The following is a 20,940-nucleotide window of genomic DNA, read 5'->3' on the forward strand; positions in this document are numbered from 1 at the left end:
ACGGGACTAGCCAATCGGAGTGGGCGCAGCCACAGGGGGCGTGGCCACAGGGGCGTGGCCACCGCGCTCCTTCGCTCCCTCACGCTGCCCCGCGGCCGCCGCTCGCTGTCGCCGCTGTCGCCGCTGTCGCGATGTGGCGCAGCGCCGGCCTCGCTGGCGACGCGCAGGTATCGCGAGCGGCCCAGGGTTGCCTCAGAGGCCGGGCCCGGCCGGAGGTCCGTGCGGGTGCCTCGAGCAGCAGAAGCAGCGGGGGCTGTGTGGTGGCCTTACGGGGCGCTGAGGAGGCGACGGCGGGGCCGCAGGGAGAGGGCAGCGTGGTGGGGCTGGGGAGCCACAGGCGCCCTGGGCTGGTGGGGAGTGAGTGGGGAAAGGCTGGCAGGGAGTCCGTGCTGGGGAGCTCTGCCCTGTTCGGCCCCTGGAGTGGCAGGGGAGGGAGATTCCCGTCCCTGGGCTCACACCGGGCAGGGCATGAGCTCAGGTGCATTGCTGGGTGACTTCACCCCTGTGAAAGAACTCGAATTCCTACTTCTGGCACCTGCTGTTACCTGGACAGAAAACTCCTGTTCTCCCCTGTATTTGCCTTTAACATACTCTTGTAGTGCAGAGAGATGTGGAGAAGCTGCTTAAACAGAGAAAATAAAACTTGCCTGCTGTAGCTGCAGCGCTGCAAAGACTTGTGCTTACAGTGGGAACTACAAAGGAGAATTTTCTCCTTACCGCATATTTTATATTTCAACACCAGTGATTCACAGGCTGTTTTACTTGAATTCAGCTGTTAGTGAACAGAGCTATTTTTATGTACGAAATTTTGCTCTGTAAGTCTGAGTAATACTGAATTCTCTCTGTCATTCGTGGTTGCTGACACGCAGATGGCATTCCTCTAAAGACTCCTCTTCCCATGTGTTTGCTCCATGCTTTTTTGAGACCTAGATGGGTGGAATTTTTCTAGAGTCATGTCATTATGTAGTGCTAGTTAGCCTATGAACCTTGCCATAAGCACTTCCTTGATGCAGCTTAAAGCTTGCAGTTCAAATTAAAGCAAAATTTTTCTTCCCTACCTTCATTACAGCTCTGAACCTGCAGTGGTGGCACTGATCTGTCCCAGAACTCTCTGGATTTGAAATACAGCTGAGAAAGAAATAGAGTAGGAAGCAAAACTGAAAGGAAATGTTCAATGTGAGGAAGTAGGAAAGCAGAAAGAACTGTAGGGAATGGTTGGAGAGGATGACTTCCATTTGTCTTGTGTGTCTACTCTTGAGAGGACTGCGGGGATGGCACATTTTGAACCTGTAGGAGATGAGATTTAGGTTTGTTAGCCTTTTCCCTCTGGAATGTGATACATAAAGCATCTCATTTTGTCAGCACTGTTCTCAGTGCAGTGCAAAGCGCTGCTAAGATTTAACTTTGCTTTCTGGAAGCATATTGAGTGATTGATGTTTTAGTCAAAATACATTAAAACTTTCTTTTTTGTTTGGTGTGTGTGTATCCGCCTTTTAAACATCTAGCAGAGTGCACATGTATACATCAGAAATTGGACTTTATGGGGTTTTTTGTACAGAAATTGCTCTGTAATTTTAAGATTTAACACATATTCTGCTGGAATGTTGAATGAAAATTATTCTACAGCTATAGTTTGGCAGAAGAGGAAGCTAGTAAACATTTCTGTCTTACCTTGGGATTAAATTTTTTATGTGAGATTGAGTTGCAGATGGTTGCAAATAATTTTTGCTCTTCACAAAAGATAAATTGGTTTGAAAACGGTACAGTTTCTTCCAAGAGAGTTGTTGTAATTTAGAACTGAGGATCTTGCAAATGTTTGAATTAATTAAAAAGCTGAGTAATTGTGTCCTTTACGACAGTTGTGAAACAACAGCTTGGTGCATGATGCTCACATTTTAAAATGTGAGTGTTAATTTTTGCAGCATTCCCAAATGTATTTTACACATTTTAGGTGAAGAAACACATGAAGAGAGGTAATGCTATTTACTTAAGGCCACAGTGGCAAAAATGAAGATAACAGTCAAAGGGTCAACCTCAGAGACTTTGGGGTTGATTGCTGGATAATTCTCTATAAAAAGTTACAAATTGCTGAAATAATGTCATAGGACTGTATACACAGGACTGCAGCTGTGTCTTTGGTTGGTTGTTGGTTTGGTTTTTTTTTTTGCTTTGTTGTTTTATTTCAGAAGGCTGAAACCAAAGAGGAATTCGTGAAAGTCAGAAGGAGGGATTTGGAAAGGCTGACAACTGAAGTTATGCAACTGCGGGATTTCTTACCCAAAATAGTAAATGGAGATATCCTGGGGACATTCCAGAAGCTGGATGCTATTGAATCAAGTGAGTAGCACCATCTTACAAGCTCTTGCAGTTTCTGCCAGAACTGCTTAGAACAAACTGTTGTGCTCCAGAAATAGTTGTAGAGTTTGTGGAGCTATTCCAGATTCAACTGTGTTGTTCAGTGACTGCTTCAGTAAATTAATGTGTTTGTAGTGAAGAAAATTACAGGCTGCCTTAGGAATAATCAGACATGTCAAATTAATCTTTAAAAATATTTTACTGTGGATAAAAACATATATGGTTCAGGCAGTAAGGGAAGCTGTATGAGGAACAAAAAGTGTTTTCCCAAAAAAACATTTTGTTTTTCTAATGGTGACTTTCACAAAAAAAAAGACCCAACAACAAAATAATGGTAAATAGCAGTGGGTAAAAATCTGAAGAGTGAGTTAATACTGTATTTGGCCTGTCTAGTTTGTATGCTTTACTAATAAAAAAAGAAAAGATTCTGTAATAAAAGTCTTTTTATTGCTGTCCCCAAAGTCCATTTTTTTCAATGCTGGATTTCTCTGTGCGTTATTTTTTCAAAAAAAACCCCATTCCCAACCTGCCATCAGGGCCAAATAGGAGTCAGCTCCATCCCTGGTCTGTGGTTTACTTGGAGCTGTACAATTTATCTGGAATTGGGTTTGCCTGAAAAGACATGGAACAAGCACTGAGACAGATTACTGAGGGTGTGTCTCTTCTAGAATACCAAGTAATAAATGGAAAATTAATTTCCAACAGGCAGCTAAGGAAAAGCAAGGTAGGGCCTCAAGGCCTGTGTCTGACAATGTAATATATTGAGACAAATCTTCCTACTGCCTCAGTGATTCACTTTTTGGGAAGATTCTTCCATGTACAAGCAGTGGATAAAATCTGGAAGTGTTCTCTGTTGCAGGGCATCAGGGACTGTTTCCAGTTGTGTTAAGCGTTCAGAATCCTCAATTCGTTTTTTCCTCCTTGTCTTGAGATTCCTCTCACTGTTCCCTTCTTACATTCCTTGTGCCAGGCATCGAGGAGACCCTGTCAGGGCCATCCAGAGCAGGCTCATGGCATCAACATGGGATTTTAAGACTCCTTGAAATGTTCTGCTGGCTGTCCAGCATTCTCTGGGTCCTCCAGGGCAGAACCTGAAGCTGAGACAGCTTTTGAATTCTCTGGAGTCTTTCTCCACAGTGGAGATTTCTCTTGCAGGTGATGAGATAATTTGTATATTTATTCAGGCTTTGGCCATTATGTGCCCCCACAACTGGACAAGTCAAGTGGAGATTTTTGCTGCTCCAATCTCCTCCTACCTCTGCAGCATGAAATAAGGCAGACTGGAAGGAGGCTTTTGAGCATGCAAATCACTAAAGGTTGGACATCACAAGGACACAAGCAGCCTCACTCTCAGAATGGTGCTGTTTGCTATATACAGCCTCTTGGTGTGGCATGTGAAGCTCACAGGAGTCCTGGCAGCTTCCAGAGATATTTTTTCATATTGTTCTTACAGAAGCCTAATGTGTGATTTGTACATCTCCAGACTTCCATCAGCTGTTGCAGTTTCCTGGGTACTGTTGAAGTGTGCTTTAACAGCAGAGTCTGCTGCTCCTCAATAAGTGCAGATTGCAGTAGAGACTTTCAAAACCTCTGACCCATTCAGTTGTGAGAATGATGGAGTCTTGAACAGCTTTGAGAAACCTTGAGATCTTTGCATGTTTCCCTGGTGTGTGTAGATCAATAGGACCCCCATTTCCTGTGGATTCCCAGGGTTGATCTCTGAGGTCTAAGCTGGCAATCCCCAGTGCAGCCAACACCTGCTTTTCAGGCTGCTGTCAGGGTCTTCCTTAAGATTTTTGCCAGGGTCATTGTTAATTTCTAAAAGAGGGTTCTGTTTTGTTTTTATTACCCTTCTCAGGAAGAGTGCTTGGTTCCAGAGTCTTAGAAATACAGCTCCAGCAATTTTCCTGTATTATGGATATGTTTAGTGGAACTCACTCCACTTGGGGAGAGTTAAAAATATCATTTAACACTTATCTAGCATTTGGATAAGTAGAGTTGGAGTTCCATCACTTGTTGTCATTCATTCCTATTGTAGTCAGTTTTCCACCTCCCAGGGCTTTGAGATTAGACACGTAGTCCAGAAAAATCTCCTGGTATGACCTATAATTTTATGTGGATGAGACCAAGTCTACCTCACATCTGAAATGGGGACCTTCTGATTTTTTGCTGTGCCCAGTGTCCTATTCTTCTTTTGAGTCTCTTTGGGAGCAAGTGCCACTTCTTCCTAGAGTCTGATTCACTACTGCAGTGGTGAAGTTACCATTTCAGTTGTGTGAAGTGTGAAGGTGCCATTTCAATTTTTTTGTTACTCACCCAAGTTGCTAGTGAAAGCTGCTTCTTTCTCTTCAGAGCAAAGGCACAGCTGGGAGAGCTGACTGGGCAGAGCAGGAGAGTTTCCACCAATGAGGAAGAACTGGAAATAAGTCTTTTTTCAGCAGCTTCCACTATTGTCGTTTTTTGCCCCTTCTACATAAAATTTTGTGATATCTTAGAGGATGTTGACACATCTTTCTGTTATCTGAAGCCCTTTAAAAAGCCCAGGTTGGGCTTTTAACACTCAGTAGTCAATATTTCTCCCCTTCTGGCTCAGGTTTTGTTCTGGGACCTTTGCAGTTTGCTGGTGAAGGATGTGGCATCTTCGTTTGTCTGCTGGCTGGATTCAGGTTGGATCCATCCTCTCAAAGGCTAGAAGTGATTTTTCTCTTTCTGAAGAGCTTGTTTCCTTGCAGGAACACAGATTTTCACTGTTACCTGGCAATGCTCTTGGCCTGCTGTAGGCAAGCAGAGCATGTTCTACCCCTGCTCAAGACATATTGCTGTCAACTTCTTAGGACTTGCACCCACATAGTCAGAAGTATACGAGACTGAATTTTCTTGTCTTGACAGAAGGAAAATTTGTTGCCACTGAACAGAGTTATCCCCAAAAACCTCAATTAATCCATTCCTCCCTTCATTCTTTTCCTTTGGACTGCAGATTGAAAAGAAGTGAGTTGCTCAGAGAGCATGTCCTGGCACAGAGATGTTTGTCAGCTGTGAATCCTTGCCTTGCCTCTTTGCTTTTTGCTAAAAAATGTTGCTGGCTCGGAATCACACAAGGGCTGAATGAAAATATACCTCTTCAGATAAATCAGCCACAAACAGCTTTCTTCCTTTTATACATGCTACTCAAAGCAATATGTGTATACTTAAGATGATAAACTTGTCAATTAGGACCAAAACAGGAAGGTATTTATTTTCAAATAATGTAGAATTACTAAACAGAATGCCAGAAGCCAAGTCCTTTGTTTAATAAGAACATATTTGAATAATTTTTAATGATGTTGTCTTTTTATGATAGAATTTGATATGATTTTTGGTAATTACATCAAAAAATACTGTGACATATTGGGGGAAGTATTTCAAATATGTTAAGCTGTAGACCAAACTGTCATGTTCAAGGGTATGGTGTTTGAAGTGGGGTATAATTTTTTTTTTCAACTAACCAAGGTTATAGTAGATGCTGTTTGGATTTTACTTTTTGGAACGACTCAAACATGCTTCCTTTTTTCAGTATAAATACTAAGCATCCAAAACTGTTTTTTTAAAAGTAAAATACAATACACAGTTATTGTTAAAACTGTCCTTCAGAGAGAATTTTTTTAAACAGGCATCATGCTGGTGAAATGGATTACTTTTTACTTGATTTCTGTTCACTAAAATAAAGTGCCTAAATTAGAATGAATTTCTGATAACATCAGAAATTAATTTTATAAAAGAATCATAAAATTGGCTTGTGACTGACATAATGTTTAAATAGTTTATAATAATGGGATCACAGAATGTGTTGGGTTGGTAGGGATCTTAAAGATCATCCAGTTCTAACCTCATTGCCATGGGCAGAGAGAGCTTTCATGAGCCTAGGTTGCTTATACTACTTTATAAATACTATTTTAAAATATTTGAAATAGTTGCTTTTTATTCTTGCTACCCACGTAAGTTGTAAACTGTAGATTGAAACACTCACTTTTGACTACTGTTGGTATTTTTCTTATGTTTTTTAATATAGTCACTGACTTAGGTGAAATTTCACTCCCAGAGTTTTCATGGGAAACAACATGAAAACAAAGTAGAAAACTGAGTAAATTAAAAAAAAAATCTTTTCAACCCTCAGTATTTAACAGCCAGATGTGATTCTTTTAAATCAGATGTGTCTGCTTTCTCAGAGCTGTTGCCACACACGATATTCCCGTTTAGCCACAGGGAGGTGATCTCGCACAAGCAAACGGCTGAGGCACCTCGGTAATTCACACTTGGTGGCTTCCCTTTGCTTTAATGAAGGCCCGATGACCATAACGTGTTCCTTCTTTCTTTTATCTGATTTATCCTGTCACAGGCCTGGACAGAAAGGAGGAGGAAATAGAGCAGCTGAGGATGGATTGTGAACACTTCAGAGCCCGTCTGGAAACGGCCCAGGCAGATTGCATGAGAGAGAAGAAGGTAGATGTGCTGCCAGGATATGGATATCTGTGTGTTTGAGTTCTAATAACAAAAGCAAAAATGATAAAATTTTCATTTTCATGTCAGAAACTGAATCCTCAGTCTCAAAAACAATTTGGGATTTCTATCCCAAATAGTCATCCATATCCATATTAACATGTTGAAGTAAAACACAGGATATTTGGGAAGATTGTGGCATAGCTACAATCAAAAGGTCCTCTACAGAATCAGTTCTTGTGAATTTAACATTGCTATAACATATTTGCAAAGAGGACAATAGGAGATAGTTTGAACAGTGCAATGTACAGAATGAAAGCAGCCTCTTGGTTTGTGTGAGCTGTGTACCTTTGTTTAGTGTTAATAATCTTCCTCAAAGCACCTATTGATCCAATTGCCATGTACAGCTGAGAATCAAGGAGCAATTTCAGGGCTTCTCTTGCTCTGTCAATATTGTATTTGGTGATTATGAGAGGAGAGATTCTTAACAATTAAGGAATAGCAAAGACACTGACTTCTCAGACTGAAGCCATTTGGGTTCAAATGAGTCTCTGGGAGAATAAGTGGTGATTATTTGCTGCAAAAGTTCATTTCCTTGGAGCCATCTTCAGTAGTCAGCAGTTGAGATTGTACAGCTGGCATTTGCACAAGGAGAGATGAACCACAAAACTTACTTCATTTTTGGAAAGGAATAATGAGGAGTTCAGAAATGAACTTTCAGTGCATATCTGTGTAGACCAAACACTCTGGAATGAAGTTTAGTATGATAGAATTGTTGTCAATCTATTCCTTATTTCAAAATAAATATCTTCTGGGATAGATGTTGCAGTTCTGCAATAGGTACAGAGTTCATTTTGCTGTGCACTGAGGTCTTCAGTTGCAGGATAAAATCCCTGTAAAATTGAATGCTGTTGCTTTAGATATTAATGAAGCAAGTGCCACCCATTGTTCTTGTTAATGCTACAAAATAAAGGGTAGTTGGTTTGGGTTTATGATTTCTTTAGGATGAGTTTTACTCGAAGCACAGTTTACTAGGAGCAGTTGTTTTGGTGTTTGTGCTCCAAGCTCTTCTCTTCATGTCTTTATTGTTGTGCAGTGTGTGGCAGTTGTCTGGCTGGGTTCTGTCAAATGCCAGGAAGGTGTATTTCAATGGATTGTGCTCTTGGTATTTTGAAGTCTTTAACTTTCAGGATACAACAAGGTGGTGTGTGTTTATGAGTGGTTTTTGTTCTTGTTAATCACTTTTCTGGTGTTTTTCATTTGGTTGCTGTTCTGCTCTAGGCATCCTTGTGTAGAGTTTCTGAATTATTTTCTACATATTTATCTTCCGAAGGAGAAGAAAATTATTCACTGAAACAAACATGGAATAAATGCATTTCTGGTTCAGCAGTGTCCTTTTCTGAGGCCATCATAAATCAACATTTTGCATTCCAAATTCTCTGTGCAGAGCTGTATTGCTGATTAGGGAATTGCTGTGCTTTCTGAACCTGAGCAAAACTTGAAGTGCACATGTTATTCTTGGCTGATATCTCCTTTGTCTGTGTTATTGCAGTTCCATACTTGGGCACTGCTGTGTTCTTGTGCCTTGACCTTTTCCTGAAGATGGTGGTGTTGCATAGCACAGGGATTACTGGGTGGTGTGAGCTCTTAGGAGTGCTGCTTCCAGCCAGGTTATTTGCTTTTACAGGCTCTGTTTATTTTCCTGGCTCTTGGATGTACTATTTTGTTTTCCTTCCCTCATATCTTTGTTCTGTTGCTTTTGATCTATTAAAAATTCTGGCATTTTTTCTGCTGGCTTTGCATGCTTCTTGGGGGATCTAGATTTGGTATTACTGGGTTTTATGTCTTACTCAGTATTAGCATCCAAATGCAAATAAAATGTATTAAAGATAGATTTCCCTAAGACTAGGACAGTGTGGAAAAGACAGGGAGAACATAGGGATTAGGCAGGAAGATGCCTGAGGACATTTTGTGGATGCACATGGTGGCAGAAAAGCTGATAGGCCTGGCAGTGAGTCATGTAAAAGATGGAATTTGTCTAATTTGCTTAAAAATGATCAAAGTATTAAGAAATAAGAGACTTTTCCTGGGAGTTTCTGCCTATGGAATCAGCAGCAAGTGTCAGCCTTTTGCTGACTCCAGAGAGTAAATACACACAGAAGTCTGCTTGAGAAATTAAACTTGAACTTTACAAATCTTCACCTGCGTGTTCCATCAGCAGCAGTGCAAATCAGGCTGGTATGTGTGATCAGGCGGTAGTTGGTGACAGAGCACACACAGCTCTGTACTGTTTGACAACATAAATTTTCAGATGGGTTTAAATTTCTATTCTTTACAAACCCTCAAAATGAAGTGTTGAGGTGAACCCCAAAGCCAACAAGATACTTAAAGTCTTGATGACAATACATAGTTGAAAGTATTGTTCTGTTTACTTGCTTTCAAAATTGACATAGAAGAGATTCCTTCTCATTTCCCCATACTTCATCCTGACAAACACACTGGGAAGGCAGAGCTGAGGAAGGTGTTTTCTGCAGTGAATTTGAAAATATCATGTCTGTAAAATGGGCAGAGTAAGATCCTTCTGTTTTTTGACATTGTGCAATCTGTGATTCTCTCTCTTTTAATACTTGAATTAGCATAATTTTTCTGGACTGGCCTTGGTCTTTCCCTGCAGCACTAATACCATCCTACCCAGAGTTATGGGAGCCCCCAGCCACCCTGAGGCACAAACTGCAGAATCCCTGCTTTGATCTCCCTGTCTGTGCTGGCTCTAAACTGAGAAGTGCAACAGCTTTGCTATTCCTGTGGCAGCTGGTAGGAAGCCAGTGAGACCCAGATCCTGCCCAATTCTATTATATTCTTCCAGCCAGCTTCCCATGTGATTGGAGAAAATACTGCCAAATGGAGGTTGTGCTTTGGTTCTGTAGGGTTGATCTGTTCTCTCTTTATGCTTTGTGGCATGAACCACTTAGCAGCTCACTTCAGTGATCATAGAATCCTTGTGTTACAGAATAATTCAGGTTGAAAGGGATTTTGGAGTTGTGTTACCTCATTCCAGCCCCACTGCTGTGGGTAGGGACACCTTTCACTAGATCAGGTTGTTCAGAATCTCATGAATGCATTGTGGTGCCTCAGCTTTCTTGCAATGGAAGGTCCTCCAAACTTCAAACTTTAGGTGTGTTTTTTGGGACTCTGTCTTGCTTTACCACTGCTGCTCAGGACTATGCCAACAGAAAAGAGCTGGAAGAGACAACATATTTATCCTGGATATCCAGCAACTGTTCCATGTTGGCTAGAACAGAAGCCTGTTTTGAAAAACAAAACAACCCTCCCCTCCTGTAAGATGTTTCCATATCTTTTGGAAGGTGTCAGGGAAGGCTGGCCCCTGATGCTGAAATCCCCTCTCTCTTGAAGAGACATGGAGCTGTTTGCTCAGGACGAGATGTCTCCTGTCAGGCTTCTCTAGGTGCCACCCAGTCTCGGTGGGTCACTTGGTTTGACCTTGTGGACAGTTTCTGGTTCCTGTCAGCCTGCACTACTTAGAGACAGCTCAGGAGAGAAGGAATGTGTCTGCAACTGCTCTGGGTTACCCTCCCTTCTCAGAGATGGTCATGATTGTGTTTCTTGTTCTGTCCCTTAGCCTAGGAACTTGGTGTGGGAAATGTGAAGTGAAACCAAAATTTCCTTACGCTGTTCCAGGAGAAACTGGACCTGCGGCAGCAGCTGAATGAGGCCAAGCAGCAGCTCCTGCAGCAGGCAGAGTATTGCACAGAGATGGGAGCAGCAGTGTGCACCTTGCTCTGGGGGGTATCCAGCAGTGAGGAGGCTGTGAAATCCATTCTAGGAGGAGTAAGTATGGCAGGTGAATACTGACTCCCGGGAATGCCCTCAGACCTTTAAAACAAGGACCTTTAAAATAAGGGCCTTGCTGTGGAGCACACTTTCAGGATGTAGTTCAGAAACTGACTGGACATCAAAAATGCTTTCTGGTTTGCATGTTCTTTGGGAACCATCCATTCTCATTTAAGAAGGGTTGGAGCTGTGAAGTGTTATGAATAAACTCAGTAATTATTTGGTTACCAAATAAGGCTTATCTGTTTTCCACCACACACTGGAAGCAAGGCTACACTTAGCACAATGTAAATATCTTTACAAGCTAACAGAAGGAGAGAATAGTTCCTGGGCACATGCAGGAGTTTCCATGCCTGTGGAGAGCTTGGAGGAGCTATTTCCATGGAGAAAAGACAGATTCATTGATTCTCCACTTCTTTAAATCTTTCTGCTGCCTTAATATGTGAATGACTCTTGGAAATTGAGACCCTCACTGCTTGTGGATCATATTAAATCATCAATGTTAAACATGGGCAAGTAGAGTATTTTCCAAAAACCAGTAACAAACCACAAAGCTAGAACAACAACAGTTAATGACAGTGGTAACATTGCAACTATCACGATTTCACTGCCAAGTGCAGCTGATGGAATTAGGAGGGACTAAGGCGACAGGCCTGAAAAAATATGATTTTCATTCTTGACACAGCCAACATGAGAAGGAATTGCTGTATTTAATCTGAGTGAAGTGATGCCACAGTTTCTTTTGGCTTGATTTTTCAGCAGCATAATGAACAGCTGAGTGAATAGGATTACTTCATTATAGTAAGTGGTAAACCAATGTGTTTGTAAGAGTTGTTCTAGTTGGGTGTTCCAAAATACAATTACAACTTCATATTGGATATTAGAAAGATGTACAATGCTGCCTTATTGATGAATACTTCTGATGTTTTCAAATCCAAGCAGCAGCAGTTACTAGGAAAAACATCTGTAAAACACTGTATAATGCAGTTGAAATTTAAAGAACAAGGCTGGTTTTTGAAAGCAGTCTTAAGTATTAATATTCAGTTGAATTAGTTAAAAACAAAACTGTTGCCTGAAGATTTGTTTGAAGGTAAAAAAACCTAGTGTGAAGATGCAATACTTCAGGGGTTAGGTTGGTTTGAAATGCAAAGTACTTCTCATAGTAATTTCTAACAATCATTAAAGCCTGTTGAACTGCTGTACTTCTGGTGAAGATCAGAACAACATTTGGGAACATAATTTTCTTGGGATGGTGCATTGAGCACTGTGAGAAACGTGCCTGGGCTTGAAACAAGACTCCTAGGAAAAGCAGAAATGGATTGTGTGGCATTGTGTCAACCACAGATTGCAACTGGCAGTGAGTCAGGTCATTAAAAGATGATGGAGATTTGTCATACAACATATTTGGTTTGGGTTATTTTGGGACAAGTTGTACAGCTTGTAGCTTCTTCCCTCCTCCCTGAGAAGGTGCTGTGGACTACGGAAATGTGTGAGAACATCAAGGGTGCTTTGAAACTGTTGCTGATATTTAAGCACATGGGGAAGGTGGCATCGATTCAGAATCATTCATGCCTTGCAGAACAATGCCCAAGCTTTATTTTGGTCTTTGCAGCAATACAGAAGTAGGTCTTTCTTCCAGTCCTGTAATGCAAATAGACTGAAATGATGTTAACGACCAGTATACATTTTGTGTCCATAAGGGTTGGGAAAATCAGAATTAAGCAGCAGATTTAAAATGTGACACAGGTAGTTCTCAAGGCAGTGAGGGAGATATGCCTGCTGGTTTTGCCTGTGTTCCTGGAGAGAATTTGAAGAGACATCCAGAGAAACACCATGACAGAGTTTTCAAGGTTTCCTACCTGCATATACCAAAAAAAGAAGTAAATTAATTTCCATGAGATTGTTTTGGATGTCTTTCAAAAAGCTTCAGCAAGATACGACAGGCTTCTCACATGGAAATATAACCTGGAGGTTTGATTTCAGAACAGCATCAAGACTTGCTTCAATTTGAGAAATTTTGGATCCTACATGGTGTTTTGCTACTTCAGTTATCTGATACGGTGACAAACAACTTTATATTTTGTGGCAGCAATTTTTCATGTTACCTGGAGCTTTCACACAGGAGTTGCACAGACAGCAGAGGGTTCATTGCACCATCTGAGCTCAGGCACCTTAATGGCTGCTTTCAGAGCTGCCCTTATCTCAGCATGGGTGGGTGAGACATTCTTCAGTCCCATGAAAATGCCGTCAAGTTAATAAGGGACTGTGCAGAGTGTGCACTGCTTGCTATTTATAAACCTGATGGGTCTTTGCTGGAGCTCAGCACTAGTTAAGTAGTGGCTGTGTGAAAAGGAGGATCAGCAGAGAGGACACCAGTCAAATCTCAAGAGGTTGGCATATAGAAGATTTCTCTTGTTTTCTGTGTTTTCTGTGCAACATACCAACTACTCGGGGTGCTTAGTACCCTCATGTTCCCATGTGAATATGTATTTTCATAATTACTTAGTGGGCTCTTCATTTTCTCTCACAACCTCTTGCTTCTTGAGGTGTAGTCAGTGCTTGTGTTAAAATTGCTATCTTTGAGGAGTGGTGTCCATATAAAAACTACATCCAGCACATGCAGAATTGCACTTATCTTCCTCCTCTTTCTCCATGATGCCTTCATTCCTGTTGTTCTGGGGCCACAGCATCATTTGTGAAGATGCTGTGTTGACTGAGCCTGCTTTTTGTCCCCTCTTGCTGAAGTCACCCCACAGGTACATCTTTAACGTGGTGAATGTGCAGCAGTGGAGGAATAAATAGATGTTACCTCTAGTTTTGCATATACTGTCAAAGCAGTAATCTTGCAAAAGCATGAAGATTTTCAGTCACTTTACAAAATGAATAAAAATTCAGGCATTTCTTGAACTCTCTCATTGGGTCACTGCTGGAAATGACTAAAAGTTTCATCTGCTTCATGAAACAATTGGAAAAATTATTAAAGACACTGGGAAACCCAGCATTATGGGCTCTCAGTTTTGGTTATGAAAGCCTTCATCTTCTGTGTGAAATAAGTTCCAGCAGTGTTTTACTAGTCAGAATTACCAATAAACAGAAACAGGTTTCTCCATCCTTCTTTGTGGACTCTGCACCTCAGGCCAGGCTCTTTGACCTGCCCTGAACTTTGTGGTGCTCCCTGAGCTGAGATACCTCCAAATGGAGCAGGATTGCAGCTGAGGGGAAAAGACTGTTCCCTAATTACAGCCTGTGCTTCTGTTCATGTGCTCTGCTGTGGTGATTGTTTTTTCTCACGTGACATAGTTGACTTAAGTTCAGCCTGTGACCCAGGAGAGACCTCCATTTCCTTTTCCAAAGAACTTCTGCATAGCCTGTTACTGTTATTGAGCAATTAATGAGTCCTATTCAGATCCATTTGAATCCTGCTTTTTCTTCCTGGGGACTTCTTTGTTTTCTTAGGAATTTCACGTTCAGTCTCCAATCTTCAGCTGATTTTGACAAAAGCTACTGCAGTAGGCCAAGTGGATGTGAAACACCTGGTGCAACTACTGCAAAACAATGATACAATATTCTCACTTCTGGTAATAAGCTTTAATTCTGCTGGTTGATTATATATTATTGTGTGCTTAGGAGGTAGATATGCAGTAGTTCAGATATATGAATAAATGTGACCTTGAGTAGTTTCCTGTTTTCTTCTAAAGTTAATGGTTTCAAATATTAGGGGATCAAACATGTCACTCAGTGAATACATGGTATTTTCTCTTGTTTATTTGAAATGACTGGATGTTTTAATAATTTGGAAGATTGAGCAGTTTTACTGTAGTATCTAATAATAATAGTTGCTGTAGTGTGTGTAATCTTTCTTCTCCTCCATACTTGCAGACTAAAGCAGTAAAGTTTTTCACAATCACTGCCCAGACCATGGAGAGCTTTGTGAAGTCATTAAGTGAAGACATGAAACAGCAGGATGTGGATTCTGAGGAAAATCAGTTTGTATTAGCTTTGGCAGGGATTGTAACAAGTAAGTTAATGTTGTGTCTCAGAATAGCATTACACACCTACTGGGAATGTGTATTGCCTCATAGAAGCTGCAGTAAATACAGCTTTTCAAAGTTAAGTTGTCACTGTTGATATCTTGGGCGACTTTCTGGTTTTCTGAAGTTCTAGCAGATTTTGTTACTGACACTTCTGTTACAGGCACTTCTGTGCTGCCTGTGACATCGTTAAGGATTAGACAGGTAAGAGCCATTGAGGTCTGAAATTCCTATTGCATCCCTCAGTCTGGAGTGAAACAAGGACCATTGTACCAGTCTTGTATGCTCACATGAGTTTGTACTCACTGAGCAATTTACTTTGTGAATCACCAGTGATGCTAACATCTACAAGGTTATAAATTGGAGATGGTGCAAGTAGATCAGCCCCAGCTTAAGGCACGGACTAAGGATTTTTGAAGTGCTTAAAAATTTTGTTACTGTCAGATACACCACACTTTGACTGTATAAGAGAAGTAGAAGATTATAAACCTGACTTCCATGCTAAGTATTTTTAGGTCCAGAAAATAAGTAAAAAGCCATATATCTGTTGTAGAATGACTGTGCTTGGTTTGGGAGGCTATGAGGCTGATAAATCATCTGAATTTCTGTGAAACTGTAACTATCAAAATTACACTGAAGACATGATGCAAGATAGGCAAAACAGTGGATATTGGTATAAATAAGTGATTATTGAACGAACAGCTTTTCTGAATGTGGGATTTTTAGCTGTTGAGATGTCAATCTAGATAAAATAATAAAATTTTTATGTGATGCATTATGCCACTGTACTGAGTAGGGGGCAGGTATAAGGGAAAATAATAAAGGAAACAGTAGCCTTTGCAAATAATTTTGTCTTTTGGTTTGTGTTTAAATAATGCCACACTTGCAGAGAGGTAGGAAAAAAAGCTTTTGAGTAGTTGTTCATAAGAGTTTTGGTTGTGTGATGTGCCAGATATGCTGAATTGTGTGGCTGTAAAACTCTGCAATCCTGTTCATTTAAAGTGGAACCTATAATGATCAGCTTTGTTGCAGTCACACATTACCTGTGGATGAATAGAGCCTTTTGTTTCTCAATCTACAGTGTTGCTATTGGGACACTGGGCATTCTGAATAAATGCTTTTGTTACCAATGCAGAATTTTGAAGGATCTGGACAAGTGTTTGTTGTTCAGTATTTGCTATATAGGTGAATGTAGTCTGAAATTTCTATCAATGCCATAGTTCATTCTTTAGAGCCGACCAATCTTTTTAATGGTCCTGATAATTAGCAGAAACTTCTGTTTGAAACGTGATTGGTGGTGATGTTTTGGGCTTTCCCACAGATGTGGCTGCGCTGGCGTGTGGCCGCGAGTTCCTGGTCAGTTCCAGTCGGGAATTACTGGACACGATGATGCATCTCCTGGGAGACATGAAGCCAGGACTCTGTAACAAATTTAAAGTGTATGTTGACTTTTCTTGCCCCTTTCAAATGAAATGCATTATCTTGCAGTGCAGCTCAAGTGATGACAGTTTTTCCACTCTCCCATTATCCCTTTCCTGGAGAGGAAGCATAATTTTTGGAAGCTCTTTTCCCAGTAGTGTTCCTTGCAGACGTACTGGAGTTGACTACAAAATTTTATCTAGGTTTTGTATCTCTTGGGAAGTCTCTTAAGCACCATAATATTGTAAAGGGGAACAGGGATGCCCTCTTCCAGCTTGTGAGGGGTTCACGAGTTTGATGTGGTATAAGGAACGTATGAGAGCAAATTTTACAACAGAGAAGATACAGGAAACATTATCTCATTTTTATTCCCTCCTAATATGAAATGTAAAATGTCACATGTCCTTAGTGAAGAAAGTGAGTTATGGAGCTGCTAAGAGCAAAAATTAAATCATTTTAGGCTCTTTAGCAGCCAAACTCACCACACACTTCAGTTTGTAAGAGGCAATGCCTGTAAAGTGACCTTGTAATACAGCTTGAACGGCAAGGCCCTGTTGCACAGTTCAGCTACTGCAAAAGTGCTTTTCAGCTGATGGAGAGATTAAATAAACAATTGTCGTTGCCTTTTTCTCCTAGACCTTACAAGCTGAGGATATATGGCCTTGGCTGAGCAAATTACTGCTTAACGAGTGGCTCATCTGCTGAAGTGTGGGCACTGGTTCTGTATTCATGAAGGTGGTTTGAGCCACTGTGGTGTCTTTTTCTTAAATACACAAACAATTCATACCCCAGGCAGCTGTCAGAGCTCAGCTGACAAACAGCAGCCTGGCCAGCTATGGTAACTTGACCACGTCCAGGCACACATTTAGGCAGGTTGGATGTGATAGTCATGAAGTCAGGCCCGTTCACTTTGGAGAGGTTTTTATCTTGCCTAACCTTAGCTGTCAGAGAGGGGGATGTCAAACATTTCCTGACTGCCTGGGCTCCTTCCCACACTCACTGGGAGGAGATGGTCTGTCAGGTGATTGCTCATGTGAGGGAGAGTAAGTTGCCCTCTGAAGGTGTTTGCCTTTCCCTGTTGGGTGGTGAGGGGTAAGTTGAACAGCCTGTGCTGTAGGTAGTGGCTTGATGATTTGAGATCAGATATTTACTCTGTTTCCCAAGCATTGGGCTTGAAGGTCAGTGGTAGGGGTTTTTTGAGTACATCCCAACTGAAAGAATTGTATGAGAATCTCAGTTTACTAAAGAAAAGGTAATTTGTGCTTTCATGTGTATAAAAAAATCAGACCAACCAAAACCAAAAAACAACCCTGAAAAGAGGATCCATGCTGTTTCAGAATCTGTGAATGGGGTAAAAACAAAAGAGGACTTTGAGAGGAGGAGGGAAGATGTTCCTAAGCACACACTCTGAATTTCAGGGGGATACATGCCTATGGTCCAGATAAACTATTTTTGATCATTTCATATTGTATTAATGTAATTGGATTTGAAGGCCTTTCTTTTGAGTTTATATCTTGCTTGTTATACTTCAAAATCTGCTTCCTTTGCAGAAGAATTACCCATGGTGTTGTAAACTTGCCTGCCAATACGGCACTGCTTGTAAAATATACATAAAACAATCCCATGAGGTGGCAAGGAATTCAACAGGGGCCAGCTTGGTAGGCTAGAAAATGGAGGGAAGCTTGGATAAGAGGTTGCTCAAGGTGGTTGATAAGTGAGAAATGCTAAGCATATGTTACAATACTTTGAATGCAGTCCAGTGATGATATTTTCTGATCCCCACAGAACCAACTTTTTTTTTTCCTTACTCTGAACTTGCCATTGGATTAAAAAAAATGATGTATTCTGACATGAAAGCAAATGCCAGAAAGGCCATTTCTTCATGGCCTTGTCAGAGAATGAGGGAGCCTAATTTGCTCAAATGATTTAGTGCAAAATGTTTCCCTGTGTTTGTCTTCATGTCCGTAATCAAAAAAAGTCCTTTTTTTTATGAGCTCTATATGTGTCTTGTCACTGTCCAGTTTGAAAAACCTGTTCCTAACTAACACTATATTTTTTTCTTATACTTTTGGAGCATTTTACAATCTTCCAGCCCAGAAAATAAGGGGTTTGGAGGGTTGGTTGATTTGTTTTTAAATTGTTCTTTGCATGTAAGGTTTTTTAGCTGCTGGCTAACCTTAATCAGCATTTTTATAAGCAGATGTATCAGAACTCCTCTTTCTCCTCCCATAGGGAGCATAAGCCAGGACAAAATGAAAGACAGCTGTGAGACAAGGATATGAAGGTTTCCATAAATTCTAGTGCTATTTCAAAGTTAGGTGAAGATGGACTCTGGAGTCATCATAAATAATGTTTACATATACATTTAGATATATATTCATACAGACAGATACATTTTTAAAACTACACCTCACAGATGAAAATGACTTCGTTATTCTGGAAATGCAATGTACTTTTTCTTAAAACATCACCATGGTGTTGCATGGGAAAACATCAACTTATAATCTAACAAGTTGAAGAAAAAAATTGCCTTGTAATTTTAAGTGCTGTGGTTATCTTTTGCTTAGTTCTGAGATTTTACGATTATTTTCTAGCTTTTGTTTTCAAAAATATTTTTCATTGCTGTGTGACAAATCAGGGGAAACCATGAGTCCACTTCTACACATAGCAGTATCAAAGTAAGCTGATAAAGAGAGGAGTTCTCTTTTCTTGTTCTAGCAATCCTATGTTTTATTTGGATGAATATATAAACAAAAAAAAAATTACAGGGAGAACCTGTCACTTACTCCAAAACTGCTGTGATATCTACTGTAGTCTGTGAGTATGGAATAAATATATCCCAGGCATTAACTTGAGCGCTGAGACTGAAATCTCAGGGGTGTCCTTACCCTTCTGAAATAACAGATGTGAAAGACTTCAGGTTTTCTTCTCATTGGTGTCAGGTTTGTTCAATGTCTGTAATTATTACACAGTCAATAAACATTTACATAATTGTTTGTAGCTGTAATTAAATGGTTAAGAACATTCAACTTTGCTTTTGTGGCAGTTTAAAGTAGCCAGCAAAGAGACATATTTAAAATAATAGTACATTGTATATACTAATCCTATGTATTAACAAGACAAGAAAGGGCTTTAGCTGTGCATTTAGTTCTACAGTTTAAAGAAAGCATTGACAGATACAGTAGTACAAGATGTTAATTAAATTTGGCTTGTCTAAGTAGAAAGATTATGAAATGCATAATTAAGACTAACTCCACATTTTAGAAGACAACACCAGAAAGTTTTGTTTATCCAGTAATCATTTGTGTCAGGTTTGCTTCAATACGCACTTTTGCAATTATTATTGCAAAAAATATTTACTAAAATGTGGTGATAATGGAGGTGAAGGTGGTTTTAAAGGGCCTGGAAATGTTTCTCTGTTGTGCATAGGTGAGTGTGTTTAATTAAATATGCTGTTATATATTAATATGCCACTGCATTGGCTTGTGGGATGTTCCAGCACTCCAAAAACCTCAGCACTCCCCTGGATCACCACCACCAGTCCCTTTTGTCTGCACAAAGCAAACAAGTGAAATAAAAATACAAACACAGCAGTGCCTTTTTACGTCACTTTATTTCTAACTGCAAATGTCAAACAGATTAAGGGTGAAAGACGTTCTCAAGAAATGTTAGCATTGCCATTATAAGATGATGGTTTATTGATCATTTCCATTCTGGCTGATTATAGGTAGTGCTGTGCTCTTTTGTCAGAGGTTGTTCTTGAAGCCCAGAGCTGCAGGGGCTGGATGAAAAGCTATGTATGGCCTTTACCAGCTGCAATTTCAGATCCAGAGCACCTCTCCCTGCTTGGCAGCGGCCACTGGTGCAGTAGATTTAATAAATCTGCTCTTCCTTCTTTCTCCTCCTTAATAATCGAGGTGATCGAACTCAGAGTTACATAAATGACACCTCTTAAAACTCAGTTTAGCCTTTTCTGCTTTCTGAAAGTGTTCACAGAGTGTCCAAGTCTGCTGGTGGCATAGGAGCTTAAGCCATGAAACCTTGTTTGAGAATTGGATGTGAGGTGTGAAGTCCATTTGGAATTATCATTTCCCTTTTGTGTGGACATGGTGGCAGTGCAGTGACACACAGGCATGAGAGAGAGCAGTAGCCAAGCTGGCTCCAGAACAGAGAACATTCCAGCCCCTCCCTGAGGCCTTCTTACTCTTTTCCACGTGTTTGGAATATGTAATTTAACAGTAGAAACAAAGGTTTGCACAACATTGCTTATATATAATTTGAGATTTATCTCTGTTACCAAAATATAAATTATTATTACAGGCTTCTGCTTTGGTATATAGTTGACACAAATGGCAAAAGGTGATGAAACATGCAAAGAAATCAAAGGCCCTCAGATCTTCTTTCTTTCAATTCTAGGCTAATGCTAATGTCACTTTACAATGTGAGTATCAACTTGAAAGGCTTGAAGTACATCAGTGAAAATCCAGGTTTTATTCCCCTGCTTTGGTGGCTGTTGAATGGTAAGTTACTCTAAGAACCTTGTAAACTGTGATTTTTTCAGGATTTTGTACAATTACAATAGATGTTACATATAACAAACCAGAAATTTATATCTGTAACCTGATTATCTTTTGACAGAATAAAAGTAAACATAAAGGGCAAATAGATGGAGAGAGAAGATGTGCATTTCCCACAAAATTTTTGACACTGTGTGTAATATTCCATTAATGTGAAGTTTAAATGTGGTAGATTTAAGAATAGGGAATGGAGAAATTTGATGAAGTGGTTTAAAAAAAAGCCACTTGTT

The 20,940-nt window shown here is 40.3% G+C and overlaps 1 protein-coding gene across 17 annotated transcripts in view; it reads left to right on the forward strand.

Moving 5' to 3' along the window:
• Positions 1-17: 17 nt before the first annotated feature.
• Positions 18-20,940, forward strand: part of HSF2BP (heat shock transcription factor 2 binding protein) — a 97,092-nt gene continuing 76,169 nt past the window's right edge. For 9 of the 17 annotated variants that reach the window (XR_014957081.1, XM_085586516.1, XM_085586506.1 and 6 more), the window contains exons 1-7: positions 117-215; positions 2,187-2,337; positions 6,731-6,834; positions 10,531-10,680; positions 14,563-14,701; positions 16,036-16,153; positions 20,550-20,653. Coding sequence is in view for 16 of the 17 variants with exons in the window: in XM_085586516.1 (XP_085442642.1) it covers positions 132-215; positions 2,187-2,337; positions 6,731-6,834; positions 10,531-10,680; positions 14,563-14,701; positions 16,036-16,153; positions 20,550-20,653 (850 nt within the window). In the remaining variant the exon portion in view is untranslated. The other 8 variants (XM_085586450.1, XM_021540010.4, XM_085586473.1 and 5 more) reach the window with 8 other exon arrangements.

This window comes from Lonchura striata, chromosome 1 (genome assembly GCF_050655825.1).
Source record: "Lonchura striata isolate lonStrDom1 chromosome 1, ASM5065582v1, whole genome shotgun sequence".
Lineage (NCBI taxonomy): Eukaryota > Metazoa > Chordata > Aves > Passeriformes > Estrildidae > Lonchura > Lonchura striata.